The following is an 18,094-nucleotide window of genomic DNA, read 5'->3' on the forward strand; positions in this document are numbered from 1 at the left end:
TGCCTAAACGTTTCAATTATTATTTGTTATCTACAGAAGGGGTAACTTTGTGCATCATCGTGGAGATTTACACCATTATATTAGCAATTATCTTATCCCTTTAGATCCCCGAGTATTTAGCTAAATTTATGTACATGTATTGTATAGTAAAATTGTAGATAAATTTTAGAATTTATTACACCTGAATCTTGTACAAAATATATCTTTTATATAAAATATGTATCTAACTATTTCTTAGTAGCGCAGTCACTTTATAACAATGGTATGTATTGTCTAATTCAGATCAAGTCAAGTTTATATGTCATTTGTTTAAAATACTCTTGAATATTATACATGTTTATGAGTTGCGCCTGTATTTAAAAGTAACATATCTCTGTGTCTTTCTATTTCGAAATCCACAGGACCGATATGGTTCTCCTTTACAGTGAAGCTTCTTATAGGTCCAGGAAAGGTGTACAACTATTACCACCTCCTTTTTCTCAAGTGCCATTAAAAGACTTTACAGAACATTTCATTGGTGAGTTATGAACTTAGAATTGAACGAAAAACTTTACGTACTTGCTTTCTGGTAACGATTATAGAGTTGCAACGCTTCCTAATCGTACCTAATTGTTATAGAAATCATTATGCTATCCATTAAGGACGGACGCACGGACGGAACTACCTTAAATATAGAAAAGCTTGGTTTTTAAAAATAATTATTAACTGTGTATGTATGTTTCCATGGCTGGTTTTTATTTAAATTTTATAATAAAAAATCTTCGAGTATTCTTTCAAAACAAATATTTTTCCCTTGTCCCCACCCTAAGTACTTTTTATCAACCTTTTTTTGCTACTTTTCTAACAAGTTCTTTTTCGTTTGGTTTTATTCAGTTTTGGGTGTTAATACAATAATGCTAAAATTGAGGATTATCGTTTTTTTACTTGTCAATTAACCAATATGATACTGTAACAACCAAGAATAACTTTTCTGTCTTAACACCTGGGATATTATTAGGTTAAGTAACATCCAACAGACAAGCAACATTTTGATTGGACGACATTTGTCTAACATTTCTAACTGAGCTGCGTAATTAATTTGGCCTGAAACTAAGGATAGCCAAGAGAACACAACTCACCCTTTTATGTCTAAACATCTGGGATATTATTAGCTTAAGTAATATCCAACTGATAATTAATTATTTAATGGCACAACCTTTGTCTGAAATCCAAACTGTGCCTGGTAATGAATTGCATCTGTTTAAGGGCCAATGCATTTTACATACTATTACACGCCTGACATAGTTGCAGTGCCATTTTTAATTTCTCTAGTATGACGCAGTATGATTCAGACACGTAACTAATGATTATGATTAAGTTTAAAGAAAAGGAGGTGGGGGTGGACCCCCCCCCCACACGTCCATACTTTTAGGCTTAAATTAAAGATACAATTCATTTAAAAGAAAAATTCAGTTAAAATAATTGAAGGCAAAGAAGGCTGACAACATCCATAAAAGCGAAGCACTGAAACGGTAGGAAAACGGACATTAACACTTGTATAGCGTCAGAACTGAATAATCATAATATAAATGTATAAGAGTCAAAGCAAAATTGTAAGTAAATTTATTTTAAAAAACTGCTTGATTCAGAATAATGTTTATGGACATGCTTACATTTTTAGGACTTGATTATAGAGTTGCTTCGCTTACTACATTATACTTTGTTGTCCCAGGAATCAATAATATACCAAAAATCAGATCAATCAGATGATTGGATCAAATAAAAATTTTTGTTTAAAAAGTAAAAAAAAATCAACATGTTTAAAATTGACGTACGGACATTTTAGTGATGATTATAGAGTTGCTATGCTTTCTAAATCGTACCTAACTATTAAAGAAATCACCATGCAAAATTTAAAATCGATAGGACAATTCTAACATGCCTAAATTAACGAAAAAAGCTATCCGTTACGGACATACGGACGGAACGACCCTAATTATAGAAAAGCTTCATTTTTAAAAATTGACGCAAGTTATTTTTTCTTTAATTGAAATTTCCTTTCTAACCATGCCAACTTGTTAAATGTTGTTGGTTTTAAGTCCCACTTTAAAAATCACATGACTTTAAAGCGTCATTAAGTAAGTATAAACACTATAGTAGGAAAAAAACAAGAAATATTAATGAATATAGGCCAATAATACCATTTAGTATGGTTTTAATCTTTGTGATTGTTGCTTATAGTTTTAGTATTCTATTTTTTATTTAATCATTAATTAAAATGTATTTTTAATAAAATTATTCAAATGTAATCAAAATAACTGAAGAAATCTAGAGATAATAAACAAGTATAAAAGCATCCATAAAAAAAAGAATATAACGAAACTGAAAAATATGTATGTCTTGCCTTCTTTTTAAAATTTTTTTGGAAGGGAAAACTTTCTATAATTAGCACAATTAAGAAAGCTTAGCAACTCTATAATTCCTTTTAAACATGATGATTATTTTGTAAAGCACAATCATCTAATTCACTTGTTTCTTTTAATTATGGATTCCTAAGACCATTGGGTATGATTTTATCAAGTTTTGTAGTGCCCTTGGACATAAAAAAAGGGCCGGCTTTGCTTTATCAATTATCCCCCGAGATGTGTTAAGGAATCGTAGGGTTGGGTGGTGAGGGGGGGGGGTTAAACCCCCTCCTATGAGATGTGACCCCCGTACTTAATTATCCAGTCCAGTGTTTTTAATTTGAGACAAATCTCCCCTTTTTAGAAGCTTGGGGTAATGCCACCAGTATTCTATAAATATATCAAGCCGTCAGACGGACCCTGTTAAAGAAATGTTTCGCATTTAAAATAAAACAGACGCAATATCTAAGAATCTGCCACGATCATTGAAAATAATCATATATGTATATTCTTTATTCAAACTTTATCAAAATTGATTAAATTCCATAAAATTCAAATTTAAGATAAAAATAGCATTCATAACCATAAAAGATATACAAATCTTAATTGCTTAAATCAAAGGCGGATGTCAACAATCGACCTCCATAAAAGTGAAGCTCATCAAATGAGTCACTCAGACCAATGTACTTGAAAAATAGTATAGTGAGAGCAATTATAGAACATTATTTAAAAGTATGAACAAGTATTTTATGTAGATTGTAAAACTGCTTGCCTACAGGATGCAATTATAGGACATATATACTTTCAATTGGGTCTTTGAATATTAGCCAACAGCATCGGAAATTTTAACACGGCTAAATCGCAACAAATGGGCAGACAACAATTTGTAAACAGAAGAAACAGGTCTCCAACACTTGGAAAGGTAGCTGTCTGGGTTATGCATCTATACTTATATAGTTATTGGACATTTTTGGACTTTTGGAAGTTTCGATGATAAATGTGTTCGCAAAAAGACTGCTTTAGAAGATCAAAAATAACATGTTTAAGTTGGACGACCAGACTTATGATTATAGAGAGGTGTATCATATTCATAACCATCAAAGTTTGAAATCTAAATGGCTATCATAAAATGAAAAGATTAACTTCTCAGGTCTAAATTTATGTACAATTTCTCTTTCATAAATACAGGATTTAAAAGTTTTCATTTACTGATGCTTTACAATTTAAATGAATAGAAATAATAGCGAGATTGTTTAAAACCTTAAGTGACGAACGAATTCAAGTATGAGCCAAATGAACCTTTTTAAAAATCTAAAATAAATAATTTAGAAAAATGTTAATTTAATTAAAATTAAAATTAAAAGTTTTTAAAATTATTAAAAATGTCGTATTGTGATTTCCTGGCTGGATGTGTGGGTGGTTCTGCTGGTATTATTGTGGGACACCCTTTAGATACACTTAAGGTATGATTTCCTAGCTGTCTGTGTGGGTGGTTCAACTTCTGCTGGTATTTTTGTTGGACATCCTGTAGATACACTTAAAGCTGTCGTGTGGGTTGTTCCACTGGTATTATTGTGGGACATCCTTTAGATACACTTAAGGTATGATTTCCTAGCTGGCTGTATGATTGGTTCTGCTGGTATTATTTTGGGACACCCTTTAGATACACTTAAGAAAGTATATTTTCATTTATTGAGGAGTATGAAGGTATTACGGACATTTTTTATATTTTTTGAAGTGCAGCTATTCTACGAGTCATCTATAGTTGTAAGAAAACTCATAAGCAAAGCAACTCTAAAAGTGTTCTTCTCTGTCTCTCTCACAATAACAATAAAAATATAGCTCACTAAATTTTGTACCTTGATGTTGAAAACCATGCAATACCGCCACCGAAAACCTCTAAAATCCCCACTCTAATTTTTTTTTCTTCAAATCAATTGAATTTTTGTCATTTAACGTCACTACAAAAATAATATATGCTCCCCTTGTAAATTTTACTCTTTTTTTTCAAGGGGGGGGGGGGGGTATTTCACTTACAAAATGATTTATTCGACCATTGGTCCCACTTGAATCCACGAAAAAATAATCCATTAATAAATTTACAAAAATAGATCAAATTAACCTTTATTAACTGATAAATTCAAAATTTTCCATAAAGGAATTAGCTTTTAAATTTCCAATTTATTTATTTAAACTTTGATATTTCATCATGTAATAATTTTTAATAGATTTAATAAATACAAATTTTTATTAGCAAAGCTACTATATAATACACTTTTTAAGTCCATCCGTCGGTTAGTCTGTAACGCTCTGAGGAAAATGCGATTTACTCAGCTGCTATGAAACGCTGATTTTTGTTGGCAATATTCCGATCATTATGGGGAATATTACAGTAGATAACAGCTACAGCAGTTCAACAGCTTTCTGATTTTCAGTGTTTTTGGTCCAATTTTATTTTTTTGTTAAAAAAATAATATACCACGTCGTTCTAAGGGATGTTTGTGTTCAAAGATGAAAAGACAAGTAGCTTTATGTTTGATTTTTGCCTTTTTATTTTCTCTGCTGCAATTAAAGATAGTTTGATGATTTTTTTTCTAAACGCTCCATATTTTATAGAGCATCCAGTATACAACTTACTTTGTCTGTCAATCCATGGGTCATGCAACATATTTATAATTTAATGGAGGTTTTGTGATTTTTATCAGCCTGAATATCTTTAATTCTAATGTCCGTCTTTCTCTTTTTTAATTTTTTTCTTCCTTTAATAGAAATCGTCATTCTTGTTTTCTAAATAATTATAAAGATAATTGATCTACCGTTTATCTCATAAAAATTTTTTTTCACTACCCTCTTATTTATTTTGTGTTATTTTTATTAGGTCATACAGACAGGCAGACATTCTGATACTTTAGAATATTATTAGGTGCGCCAGCAGTCAAGCTCAGCAATAGGAAACCTCTGGAATGCTACACGAACAACTTACAAGTATACTATTCATATTACACAAAAGACGCTAAAAATACATATGCTTTGACCGATTCCTGTGACAAAAAGATAAGAGATTGTGGAATTTTTTTAAGGGTTCAAACGCAAATTGGATCATGAAAATAAAAGTAAGTAGCGGGCTACGTCGTATTTTCACAGTAGATTTTCATTGGTTATCTTAGGTTAGGTTAAGAAAAACACTATTATGAAAATACGACGATACCCGCTACTTCGTTTGCTTTCAATGATCCAAAAAATGTCTTGCAATTATGTGGTTGGATGAATATAAACATATAAATACCAAGAATCAGCAGCCGCTGGTCCGCCGCCTGTTAGCCTCAGGGAAATCAACCCTTTGCAAAATGGCTCAATATGGCAATCCCTCTTTTCAAAAATTTTTCATTTTTGGACTAGTTGCGGCTAACGTTGCTGAGTCCTGATAAATACTTATATGCATGAATAACTTAAAAATTTACACTTAACTCAAAGCAAAATACAGAGTATCTTCGACTCTTTAAAAAATCGTTTTGATTAATAAATTTTATAAAGTTATATTTACCTATAATCTTATAGTAATCCGCCTGATCTAATCTGGAATTATATACAAAAAATATTGAAAACCTATCACTTATTTCCACTTTTATCAAGAAAGAACTAGAAATCTTAAATATTTTAACTTATTTAGACATTCAATGAATTATTATATACAGCCATAGGCTACCAAATGGGGTGAGGGGTTAAGGGGTTTTTTACTCCCCTTAATTTTTGAAAGCTATCATTTTACCCAGCAAAATTGTAAAAAAATATATCATATTACCCCTTAAAACTTTGAAACCCAAAATTTTACCCCTCAAAATAAAAAGCTTATTATCATGCACAGTTGGGATCTTTAAATCTTGATTGTCTGCTATGTACTATACCACGGGTATGAGATGAAGGGTCTAACCTTGAGTTGACAAGTTGACTGTTCAGTCCAGGTGCAACTCACCCATATGACATATTCACATAATTTATTTGACTAACGTCCCTTTTCACTCCCGAAAATAGCGTAAAACCAACAATACAAAAATGACACTGCCGTTCTTGAAATATTATATGATAAATTTAGGTTAGAAGGTGGCAGAGGGTTCTTCAAGGGAATGTTCTATCCAGTAATTTCAGCTGGAGCAATAAATTCTTTATTCTTTGGAGTTTATGGAGTAGCCCTCAGTAAATATAAGGTGAGAGAAAAATTGGTATTAGCCCTAAAGTACCTAATCGAGCACATTAAATCCCCCCTTATTTTGACATAACTTAAAAATGAGGGAGGGAGTAGTCTTTTTTATTTCTGTAGGTCTGGTTAGGTTAGTTTATATTGGGTACAGGGAAGTCCCGCAGGGGTGAGGCATAAAAAAACAATCCCTCCATATTTATAATTAAAAAAAATTAATTGGGGTTTGGTTTTAGTACTCGCTAGACCAATGCGGTAAAGCACCAAAAAACTTGACATTATATAATATCAGGACAGGATTGGAAGAACCGACTATTCTGGAATATTTGTAGCTGGTTGTGTTGGCGGAGTAGCCCAGCTGGGTATAGCCTGTCCTATTGAGCTCATCAAGGTGAAGATGCAGACACAGATGGCGGGTCAGGACAGGTTCAGGTAGGACATTATACCTCTTTGCAGGGATATAATGGGATATGACAATGGCCGATAAATTGATGTACAATGTACATACCCAATGTACATACCCAAATTAATCTTCTGTTGATTACAATTATTAGTTGAAACGTTTGGGGACTCAACTAAGTGAACCAACCAATAAAAATTCAATAAAACTACGCAAGGTTGTTAAACCAACGAATAATGAAATATCATGATAAGACTTTGGGAACTAGTGTATTAAATAGCCTAATATCCACTCCCTCCATGAATTCTTTATGTTATGGAAAGCCACAAACCTGACAGAGAACTTCTCAGAAAATAGTAGATCGATCAGTCAAAAGAGATCTTACTAGCTTTGACAAACGGATCATGGAAAGAAAACGAAGTAGCGAGTTTCGTCGTAATTTCACATTTTTTTCTCCTTATTCCTAGCCCCTTAGGGGGCTCTAACCCAACAGGGCCTATTTCCTAACTCTGCAGGGCAATCATTAATATTTACCTAACCTAAGCAACCTATCAAAAGCTACTGTGAAAATACGATGAAACCCGCTACCTCGTTTTCTTTCCATGATCAAGACAGACTAATTACAATTTTTTGTACTTAAAGTTGAGCAATGTTCAGGAGTTCATGGCACTGCACCATTGAAACGCTGAGGTGTCAGGGTATCCGCGGCCTCTACAGAGGTCTGGTGCCCCATGCATGGAGGGATGGTCCTGGCTTTGGCGTATACATGCTTATTTATGAGGTAGGCTATACTCTTTTCAGTTTCACCTTTTAATAGAACTTGTTACATTCTTAGTAGCAAAGCTACTCTATAATTTACTTTTTATCTCCGTAATGCACTTGAAAGTATATTGATTTGTACTGGTAATTTTTTTAGGGGCAGTTTTTAATTTACTTTGCCCGTCGGTCTGTCGATCATGCTACAAGAAACATATTTGTATAAGCATGTTCTTAAAAACATCAATAAGCCCGTTAGTCCATCCATGTTTCCGTTGTCCTTTGGCTGATTATTGATATTGTTATCATTGCCATGTAAGTATATCCTTAAACAGTATCCTGTATTTACGCAATTTTGCAACAAATTTTTATACAATTTTGTTTTAATTCTTTGATTAGCATTTTGCTTATCAAGTCCTGACACTCTAATGTTTGTTTGTCTTACCCTTTAATTTTTAAGAATGTAGCGATACTTGTTAATTCAAATTTTCAAGATTACCGATATACTTGTAAATATATTAATTTACAAGAAGCATTAGCTTTATAGAAAAACTTTAACCAAAAGAGTTGAACTTTCTAATTTGAAAGTGGTACTTTCCCTCATAGTGCCTGGCGAGCACAGATACCCTTCCCTTAATTTTTAAAGTAAAGAGAAAATATGTGTGGGGTGGGCCTAACCCTGCGGGTCTACCGTGTAACCTAATTGGCCTAACCTATCCTAGCCTACTGTAAAATACAAACATATAATAAATCACCCCCCCCCCTTTCATTTTATTTAAACATGAAGGGGGGGGGGGGGAGGGTAGACGTGTGTTAGGTTGAAGAAAGCTGCATAATTAATTTATATAAACTATTCCAAGAAAAGCTGAAATGTCTTGAAAGGAATGCATATCTAACTAAATACAAATTATATTAAAATTCCTTTTTAAAAGCCTTTCTGTTCTACATTTATAGTACATCCGTAATGTATGCATGTTAGAATCGCACACATGTTTTAACTCTGTATTGTGATTCTTGTATTAAAAAGGTGCAATATTTAGAAAGTGTAACAACTTTATCAAAAGTTCATTTAAAATGTGTTTTACGATATAGATATCCAATACAACTATCTTGTTTTTTTTAAGTATACTTCTTTTTTTTTGGTGAATGTTTGAAAGCAATAAATCGATCTCTCATGAATTATTTAAAATGTATGATATTGCAAAGCGTCCTACACTAGTGCCCCTAGAGGCCTCAGGGGGGCACTTGATGGGATGGATCTTTGTTCACTTTTTTTGGTAGGGGGGGGGGGGGGCTAGTCTTTTTTCTAAAGGCGATTTATCTTTTCTTTTTTGGTGTTTGCTTTCTCCATCAAAATAGTTATAAACCTTTCCAAGCCCTATGAGAAGCTACACTGTAGTAAAGGATAACCATATCGGTTTAGCGGTTAGCGAGATCCTTATGTACATATCCTGTTACTTTTATTTAAAGATTTTTTAAAAGTGAAATCTTAATGTTTGTTGTAAGACTTCAAATAAATGAATGTAACGATCCTTGCTTTTTTAAAAAAGTTACAAAACATTTACATACATAAGATAAATATGTGAGAGAGTTATACCTGAAAAAAATCTATTTTGTCGCTAATATTTTTATTATAATGTTTTTTTTTTTGAAAATATAATGGCAATAATTTAAGTTAGGTTTGGACCTATTGGGAGGAAGAGAAAAATCTACCACTTCTGGTCAACTTTTAGCAGGTATTGTTATAAATACACATTCTATACCTTCGTTATATTAAGCTTTATTCATAATGCATGATTAATTTTAGTTACGTGAAGAGGATTTGCCGGGGGCGGGGGGGGGGAGGCGAGAAGCGAAACCGAGAATTTCTAACGCCCACTATATACTACAGATAATAAGAAGTGTATATTTTTAGTGTCAGGGGGGGGGGTCTACCCTTTTAGTTCTCCACCCACCTACTCAAAAGTGAAACAAGCATCCCTGAATTGTTAAATTGACCTGCGAAGCAAGCAAATGTCTTTTTTAATAATCCCCTTAAATTTTAAGGAGTGTGTGAATTTTTGGTTTTATACCCCCTTTGTAGATGGATGGACACCTAAAAGTGTATCCACCCCTTTCTTTGCGCCTCTTATAACTATTTTTTTTGGGAGGGAGGTGGATGATTAAAAGATGTAAAATAAAGAAATAACTAAAGAAAGAAAACAGTACAATGCCACTTTCAACAATATGCTTATTACCTATATTTTTTAGAATTAATAATGTAAATTCTAATTGAATACTTTTTTTATGTTTAAATACAAAATTTATCTGCCATTTTCATATCCCTAAAACTGTGCTTGTAGGTGGTTTGGCTGGAGTAATTTGTTGGTTGTCTGTGCTTCCATTTGATGTTGTTAAATCCAGGTAGTTTAATAGAACAGACCTTGGCAGGTACACCCACAACAATATGGCGGCAAATAAACGAGAAAATTTACGCGCAGTGTCGAAAGTTAAGCCCAAGGGATGTGTATTGTGTAACCCTAAATTATAAAAATGGATGTGTTACAGGCATTATAAAAATTGTGTTAACCATCGATGATTGAGAGGACAGAGTTAGTCATTGACATCCTGGCAAGTTTTCTGAAGATTCCTAAATGACAATAAGATGCTTTTTAGTTTACTGATATAGTGCTTTTTAAAACAACTCTTTAAATGTAAATTAAATTCTATTAAAGTTTTGAAATAGGGAAAATGTGCTTTTCTTAGCTGCTACTTAAGATAGATAGAGTTTTCTTTTTATTTTTTAAAGATACCCTTAACCAAAGAGCAACTAGTTACCAGAACACAACTTAATTGGTCCGTCAGTCCGTCACTCATTCTACAAAATACATTTCTTTATTCATGAAAAGGTTTCATTATCTTGTAATCCTTTTTTTATTTTCTATCCTATCTATTACCACTGAACATCTGCTTTATAACTCTCTTTGGCCGTTTGTCCAACCATGATTTTCTTGGGCTTTGCTTCTGATGGATGATGTCATCCTTAATCATTCTTACATCCAAAAATGAGGATAAGAACGTGAAAAGTTTTCCTTTTTAAAAAAGAATAATAGAAGCAGCATGAATCTTTTAATAGGCCAGGGACATACGGATATGCCAATGGAAAAATATTTCAAGTCTGAATTATATTAATTTCCCTGTGGATTAAAACCGGTTCTTAGCCATTCTGAAATGATTCAATAGCTTCATATCACAAACAATTTACCAAGAATATTTTTTTAAAAATAATACCAGTTTTGTTAGACCTGGCCTTCGGACCCTCTGGTATATAAAAATGGGTTTGATCTTATATTTTTCATTTTAATATCCGCGGAAAGCTGTCTAAATTACGATGCGATAAATAATTATCAAAAAATGTAAAAATATACTCAAAATAGTGAAGCTACTCTAAAAGAGTTCGTGTCTGTCATTCTTTCCTTCCTTCTTATCTTCTGTAATGCTGCTCTATATTCGGTATTCTCTAGTGTATAAAACTCATATATACTAACGAAACCTATAAAAAGCGAAGACTAAAATACGATGAAACCCGCTACTTTGTTTTCTTTCCATGATCCTAAACATTATTAGTTCATCTTCCTCCCCCTTTCTCTCTCTCTCTTGGTCACAATATCCCATGCAAGCATTTCATTAAAATGTTACAAACCATTTACTTTCTTCCTGCAATTGACGTAAAAAGTAAATCTTTTAGTGTTTAAACAAATCAACACAATGCAATGTTAAGCTTAGCAAAGTCAAATATATCATTATGCATTTTCAAATTAAATCCGCCCGATGTTTCGAATGCTATAACGTGGTATATGTGTAATTACTAACGTATATTACGTCGGCCTGCTATTCGCTAGGTGTTAGGTTCGAGTCGGGACCACACTGCGGCGTAAAAGAGATGTTAAAATTGGTACTAATACTGCTATGTCGCAACAAATTACTAGTAGGCGTAAATTTTAAATGGGGGGGGGGGTAAAATGAAAAAAATACGGCACCCCGAAATTCGTTTGGGGGGGGATAATCCCCACTTTAACCCCCCCCCCTTGGACGTCCTTGGAGAGAGAGTGAGGGGACAATGGGCTGTTTATTACACTAGTCCCCAAAGTTTTTAAACTATGTTTTGTTTTCTTATTCATTGGCTTAACAACTTTGGGGACTTTCAAAGTTCAAATGTTTCAGCCACTAATTTTAATCTACAGAATGAGCAATTACCATCTTTGGGGGAGTACATCAATTTATCGGCCATTGTCTTATCGCTTTAGATCTCTGATTAATATGAAGTCTTATTTTACAAATCAATAAATCAGTAGATTTATTGAAACGTAATTCTTTTCTGAATGGAAATTTTAAAGATTTAAGTTGTAACAATACTCTTTTCTTTGACATTTTATATATAGGACAAAGGATTCTCAATTTTTAACATGAATAAAAAAAACTTTCCAAATTTAAGTTTTTTTCCTTTATAAATAGAAAAAAAGTAGCAACATATTAATGATGTAGGCCAAAAATTATATTTAAATGGTTGATGAAAATAACAGTAAATTGTAAGAAGATGCCCTAAATATATTAGAACAAGGATGACAACATCCATAAAAGCGAAGCACTGAAACGGTAGGGCAAACGGACATTGACACTTGTATAGTGTCTGAACTGAATAATCAGAATATAAAAGTATCGAAAGAGTCGAAGCAAAATTGTAAGTAAAGAAGGTGTATCAACTTTTTTTTATAGCTATCCAGTTCTTTTAGTAAGTAGTAGATGTAAAATTTTTCATAGAATTCGTAATATTTTTCTGATTCTAAAGGTATATATGAACCCATGTTTTTTATGTCTGTTTGAGAAAATATTTAGGTCTAAAGTTTTTATTAAACCGAGGTTAAAAAAATAGATTTTTTCAATAATTACTCAACAGAATTTTAAAAGTAAGGTGTCAAATTAAAGATCTTACTATTTTTGATCTTACTGGCCATTTTCTTCTTTTATTTTGTTGCGTTTTAGTACCTTAAAACCGACTTAATTATTTTTTTTAAAAACTTAAATTACTTAAAAAATAAGAGGTCTACAAAAAACCGATTGCATATCTGAATTCTATGAAAAATTTTACATCTACTACTTACTAAAAGAACCGGCTAGCTATAAAAAGAAAAGTTGATACACCTTCTTTGTTGAAAAAACTGCTTGATACAGGATAATGTTTATGGACATACTTACATTGTTCGGACTTGATTATAGAGTTGCTTCGCTTATACTATTGTTCTTTGTTGTCCCAGGAATTAATAGACCAAAAATCAGATCAAACGGATAATTAGATCACATAAAAATTTGTTGTTAAAAAAAGTAGAAAAATCAACATGTTTAAAATGGACGTACGGGCATTCTGGTAATGATTATAGAGTTGCTACGCTTTCTAAATCGTACCTAACTGCTAAAGGAATCACCATGCAAAATTTGAAATCGATAGGACAATTCTAACATGCCTAAATTAATGAAAAAAGCTATCCGTTACGGACGGACGGACGGACGGACCGACCCTAATTATAGAAAAGCTTCGCTTTTAAAAATTAAATAGATAAACAGCTTTCATTAATATATAGGGTGAGTGACAACAATAATATCAATTACTTCAAATAAAAATCAATTATTTTATAAAATCAAAGATTATATAATAAATTGATTATCCTATAATAAAAGTAGCAAGATTTTTGTCTGCAGCTTAAGATCTCGGAAATTGCTGTTCCGTATGGGTTGTACTTTTATGGGAGGATTTGTCTGCTCGCAAATTGCTTTATCTTCTTTTGCAAGGACTCTGGTGTGTTTATATATAGGGCTCTATTAGCTGATTACAAAGTCCCATTACAAAATCGGGAAAAGGTCCCCGCACTTTGGATTGAGATGCATATAGCTATTACCACCTCTATTCTTTTTTCATAATCTCATGACTATGTGGTATTCGCCACCCAATTGTGTTTAATCTAATTTATCTTACCATTCCCCACCCCTTTCGGGGATGGGGGGATAACTTTTGCCAATTATTGTTGTTGTACAGATATATTTAACCTCTGATTTTGATTATTAATTATTCCAATCCATGTATTTAGCATTTTGTTGTATTATAGTTAGTACTTTGTGAACCTTGAATAAATCCACATCTTAACTGATATTCTAGCTGTTATTGGTGAAGCATAGAGAAGCACAGCTCCTCTATAATAACGCTTGTCCACGTCTGTTCCCACCGCCGTAATATCCGAACTCAGTAACGGCTGATAACTGCGGCCGCTACTACAACTATTCTTAAATACTCTTGTATTTCAGATTACAAGCAGATGATCTGGAAAAGCCTAAATACCGAAACATGGCACATTGTTTTAGGTAAATATATAAATTCATATTACAAAAAAAAGATAATTCAGCCACTTTTTTGTATGCCATATACTTATAGTCGACTTTATGTAAGTCATCACCATTTTTTTTGTATACTCTTAAGTCGAAATGCATAAAAATTGCATGTCGATAGGGGTACCATCATTTTGAATGAAATAATAGTTATTTCTTTCATCGTATTATAAACCGCTTTCCGCGGATATAGAATGTACAATTATAAGATTAAAACTAGTTTTTTTTAGCCCCGAAGTGCCGAAGGCATGGACTAAAAAAACTGGTTTTAATCTTATGATTGTACATTTCTATATTCGTAGAAAGCTGGATATAATACGATGCTAGACATAGTTTTTTCGTATGGATGAGAACCGGTTCCTATCCACCGGATTCGAATAAATACGAGAAAGAATAAGTTTAGTTATAACAATTTAAACTTTTAGAATGCAAAAAGGAAATAATTACTTGTTTTATACCTACCTGCCCAAGTTATGGAATTGCTGCGCTCCAAAATAATAATGCTATATTGAATAAAATTATATAAATTATCCCGGAGCTAATTTAGGTTGACCTACAGAGAGGGGGGCCTTTCTATATTTACAAGAGGTATAACTATCTATCTAAAATACAAAGTAGAATGATGTCCGTCCGTCTGAAGCTTAAGATCTCAGTAACCGTTGAACCGATTTAATTATACTCTTTAGGGAATTAACCTATTGGTTTTAAGCTATTTTTTTAGGTAGGGATTTAAATTTTATATTTTTTTTCTTCAATTTCCTCTTAAGTCATAGCCACTAGAGGTTAGGGGCGAATTCGCTAGTCTTATAATATAAAAGAGTAAGTTTTTTTTGTCTGTAGCTTAAGATTTCTATGAACAGATTGGGCTTTCCATTTTAGGGAAGCTTCAAATAGGTCCTGGGATGGTTTTAGACTATTTATATTTCAGATTAAAGTCTTAAATTGGTTTAAGGCTATTTTTCTACCCTTTCCTTCTTGAAGCTAGAGGCGAAACCGCTAGTCCTATAATACAACGTAGTAAGCTTTTTTGTTTGAAGCAAAAATATGGGATATACTGGTTATAATACTGAAATGGTATCCTTTCCTTTTTAATTTTTATAATTAAAAAGAAATGCGATTACAAAAAAATTGCACATCCATAATGTCAATTTCTAGGTTGGTTTGCGATGTCAGCGAGAGCCTTCCCAGTGAATGCCGTAACCTTCTATGTATATGAATTTCTGTTACAAAATTGTAATCAAATTAATAAGTGTAAGTTATCCAGTTAATTTATGTTTTATATTGAAAAAAAACTTATATAGTACAAAAAAAAGTTTTGATGATTTATATTTTTAATGTTTTTACAATAGAAGCTTTTCTATAGTTATGGTTGGTCCGTCGGTATGTCTGTCCGAAACTGATAGCTCTTATAGTTAATTTAGGCATGTTAAAACTATCAATTTAAAACTTTGCTGGGAAATTCCTGTAATATTTAGGTATGCTTTGGAAAGTGTATTAACTTTATAAACATTACAGGAATGTCCATTTAGCATGTTGAATTTTAACTTTCTTGACTTTTGTTAGATTTTATTTCAGACGGATATAGAATATAATGTAGAAAAAAAGTTTACAATTTTCTGTAAAGATTCCTATAACTAATAAGCATCCAGTCTATTATCACATGTTTATTACCTACTTTTCTTTTAAGGGAGGGAGGGGACATTGGGTTGTAAATTACACTAGTCCCCAAAGTCTTATAATAACGTTTTCTTATTCGTTGGCTTAACAACATCGGAGACTTTGATTGTTTAGTTCAATAAGTTAAGTTATAAACGTTTTAACCATTAATTGTTATCTACAGAACTGGTAATTCTGTGTACCATCATTGGGAATGTACATCAATCTATCAGCCATTTTCTTATCCCTTTAGATTCCTGACTTATTTGTCACATGTTCCGATTAAGAATGTTTATATTTTCCTATTGAGATTATAGGGAAAATATTCTATTGAGAAAGAGTAAAAAACAAGAATGATCTTTCTACAATATTAGAGAAATATAAATGTTTTCTCGTATTTATTCGAATCCGGTGGATAGGAACCGGTTCTCATCCATACGAAAAAACTATGTCTATATCCGCGGAAAGCCGTTTATAATACGATGCGAGAAATAACTATTAGAATTTAGATCAATATAATACAATTCAGAGATAAGGGATAAGACAATGGCCGATAAATTGATGCAGACAAAATTACCAAATCGGTAGATTAAAATTAGTGGTTGAAACGTTTGAACATTTACCTTAATAAACCAACCAATCAAATTTTAATAAATTGTGGGAAATTTTCCTTTAGAAATATTTGTCAGAATCACATTCCTTTATCTCTGCCCACCCACCATCCAAATAATTTTTTTATTAGGCTTCGCGACCATAACATCATGGCGTAATTTTGAACATATTATAATAAGAGTGTGGGAATCTTGACTTTATTGATCACAATTTGAGCGCTAAGAAAAAATAGATCAAGTTCATTTCATGGTAAAATGTTCCTGGCAACGATTATCTCTTAAAATCTATGAACTTTAAAGGCTTCTAACGGCACAGCAGTGGCACATAGATTAAGCTCACACAAAATTTATCCAACAAAAAAATGCTGCAAGTGTTCTGAGGTGGATTCTTAAAACTAAATTGCCCCATTAATCGCTTAGTGGGGCAAAATTGTTTTCGTGAAAAATCCACCAAAATCACATTAATAATCTACAAAAATTAAACAAAATCATAGAAGAGTTATTAACATAAGATTTTATTCAATTTTTGTAGATTTTTTATGTGATTTTGGAGGATTTTTCACAAAAACAATTTTGCCCCACTGAGCGATTAGTGGGGCAAATTTTTTTAAGAATCCGCCTCTGGAATATTCATTATTCAGAAATGTACAGACTCAAAAAAAGACTCATTTACGCGTTTTTTCTTTAGTGAAGGTTTACATGTGCATCATTAGAACTTCCAGATTAGTTGTATGCCTTTTAATGCCACTTAAAACAGTGTACGCGCGATATTTACGTTCAGCCGCTTGGCAGCTAGCAGCCTTTAAAATTCATAAATATTTGGAGATAATAGCTACCAGGATCATTTTACCATGAACTGCACTAGATCCGAAAAAAAACTTGTTTCACGTGGAGATGAATGTAACAGTTTTGAAAGGAGATAATCTTTTCTCTAAAAGTGTTTTTAAAAAGCGAATCTCCCCGTGCAGTTTCAAATGTCCGTCCGTGATCGAGAAAAGGTAATGAGCAATTCCGTGACTTTTAGACTGACAAATGTTATACTAGCATCTAATGACTCAATAGTAGTAGTAGTAATATTATAAGGAAGGGTCCATAATTAAAGCCAAAACCCATCACAAGACTAGAAGAGACCAATGCAAAAAATGGAAAACTCCATCGGTTTAGTAAAAGTTATTAAAATCAGAACACAAAAAAATTACTAGCGGATTTTGTTTTGAAGATTCTCCTTACTAATCTATAACCCATATGGTCGGTCGATTCGCCGGTCATACAACGAAATATCAAAATGACCAATATTATTCTATTCTATAACTCTTTTGTACGTTTGACTATACATCCGTCGTCCATCCATATGACTATGGATAGCTATTTTGGGGGAGATGTGAAAATTACTCAAGTATTTCAATAGCGTGTTTTGTGTTTGTGATTTGCTACTAATGTATGCTGCCATTTTTGTTTTGGCCAGATAAATGTTTCATTTACTATAAGTGATTTGTAAGGTTTTAAGCAGATTTACAGCAAACTACAAATCATTTTGTTGGTTTGGGCCTTTGGGAATTGGAAGCCAACAAAACAGTAATTTATCCTATTAACATTTTCAATTTAAATCTTGATTTGTTTAGACAAACTAGAATTTATTCTATCAATCATTCTTATGTTCGAAGAGCCGGGTAAT

General features: G+C 32.4%; 1 protein-coding gene across 1 annotated transcript; it reads left to right on the top strand.

Moving 5' to 3' along the window:
* Positions 1-3,693: 3,693 nt before the first annotated feature.
* On the top strand, positions 3,694-15,478 carry LOC145330700 (solute carrier family 25 member 45-like). The gene is made up of 10 exons (XM_080175366.1): positions 3,694-3,847; positions 5,308-5,369; positions 6,478-6,589; positions 6,872-7,011; positions 7,637-7,760; positions 9,411-9,471; positions 10,078-10,138; positions 14,072-14,128; positions 14,700-14,740; positions 15,308-15,478. The coding sequence occupies exons 1-10, from the start codon at positions 3,767-3,769 to the stop codon at positions 15,418-15,420; spliced, it is 852 nt and encodes a 283-aa protein (XP_080031492.1). The 5' UTR covers positions 3,694-3,766; the 3' UTR covers positions 15,421-15,478.
* The last annotated feature ends 2,616 nt before the right edge of the window (positions 15,479-18,094 follow it).

The sequence above is a fragment of the Acartia tonsa genome, chromosome 10, assembly GCF_053477335.1.
Source record: "Acartia tonsa isolate MP-2025a chromosome 10, ASM5347733v1, whole genome shotgun sequence".
Classification (NCBI taxonomy): domain Eukaryota; kingdom Metazoa; phylum Arthropoda; class Copepoda; order Calanoida; family Acartiidae; genus Acartia; species Acartia tonsa.

What these genes read in the sequence shown, in the direction of transcription:
- LOC145330700 (XM_080175366.1), top strand. Translation starts at nt 3,767, where the DNA reads ATGTCGTATTGTGATTTCCTGGCTGGATGTGTGGGTGGTTCTGCTGGT. An exon ending in TTCTGGTCAACTTTTAGCAG is followed by an intron (nt 9,472 to 10,077) that starts GTATTGTTATAA and finishes CTGTGCTTGTAG; the next exon opens with GTGGTTTGGCTGGAGTAATT. An exon ending in CCTTTCTATATTTACAAGAG is followed by an intron (nt 14,741 to 15,307) that starts GTATAACTATCT and finishes GTCAATTTCTAG; the next exon opens with GTTGGTTTGCGATGTCAGCG.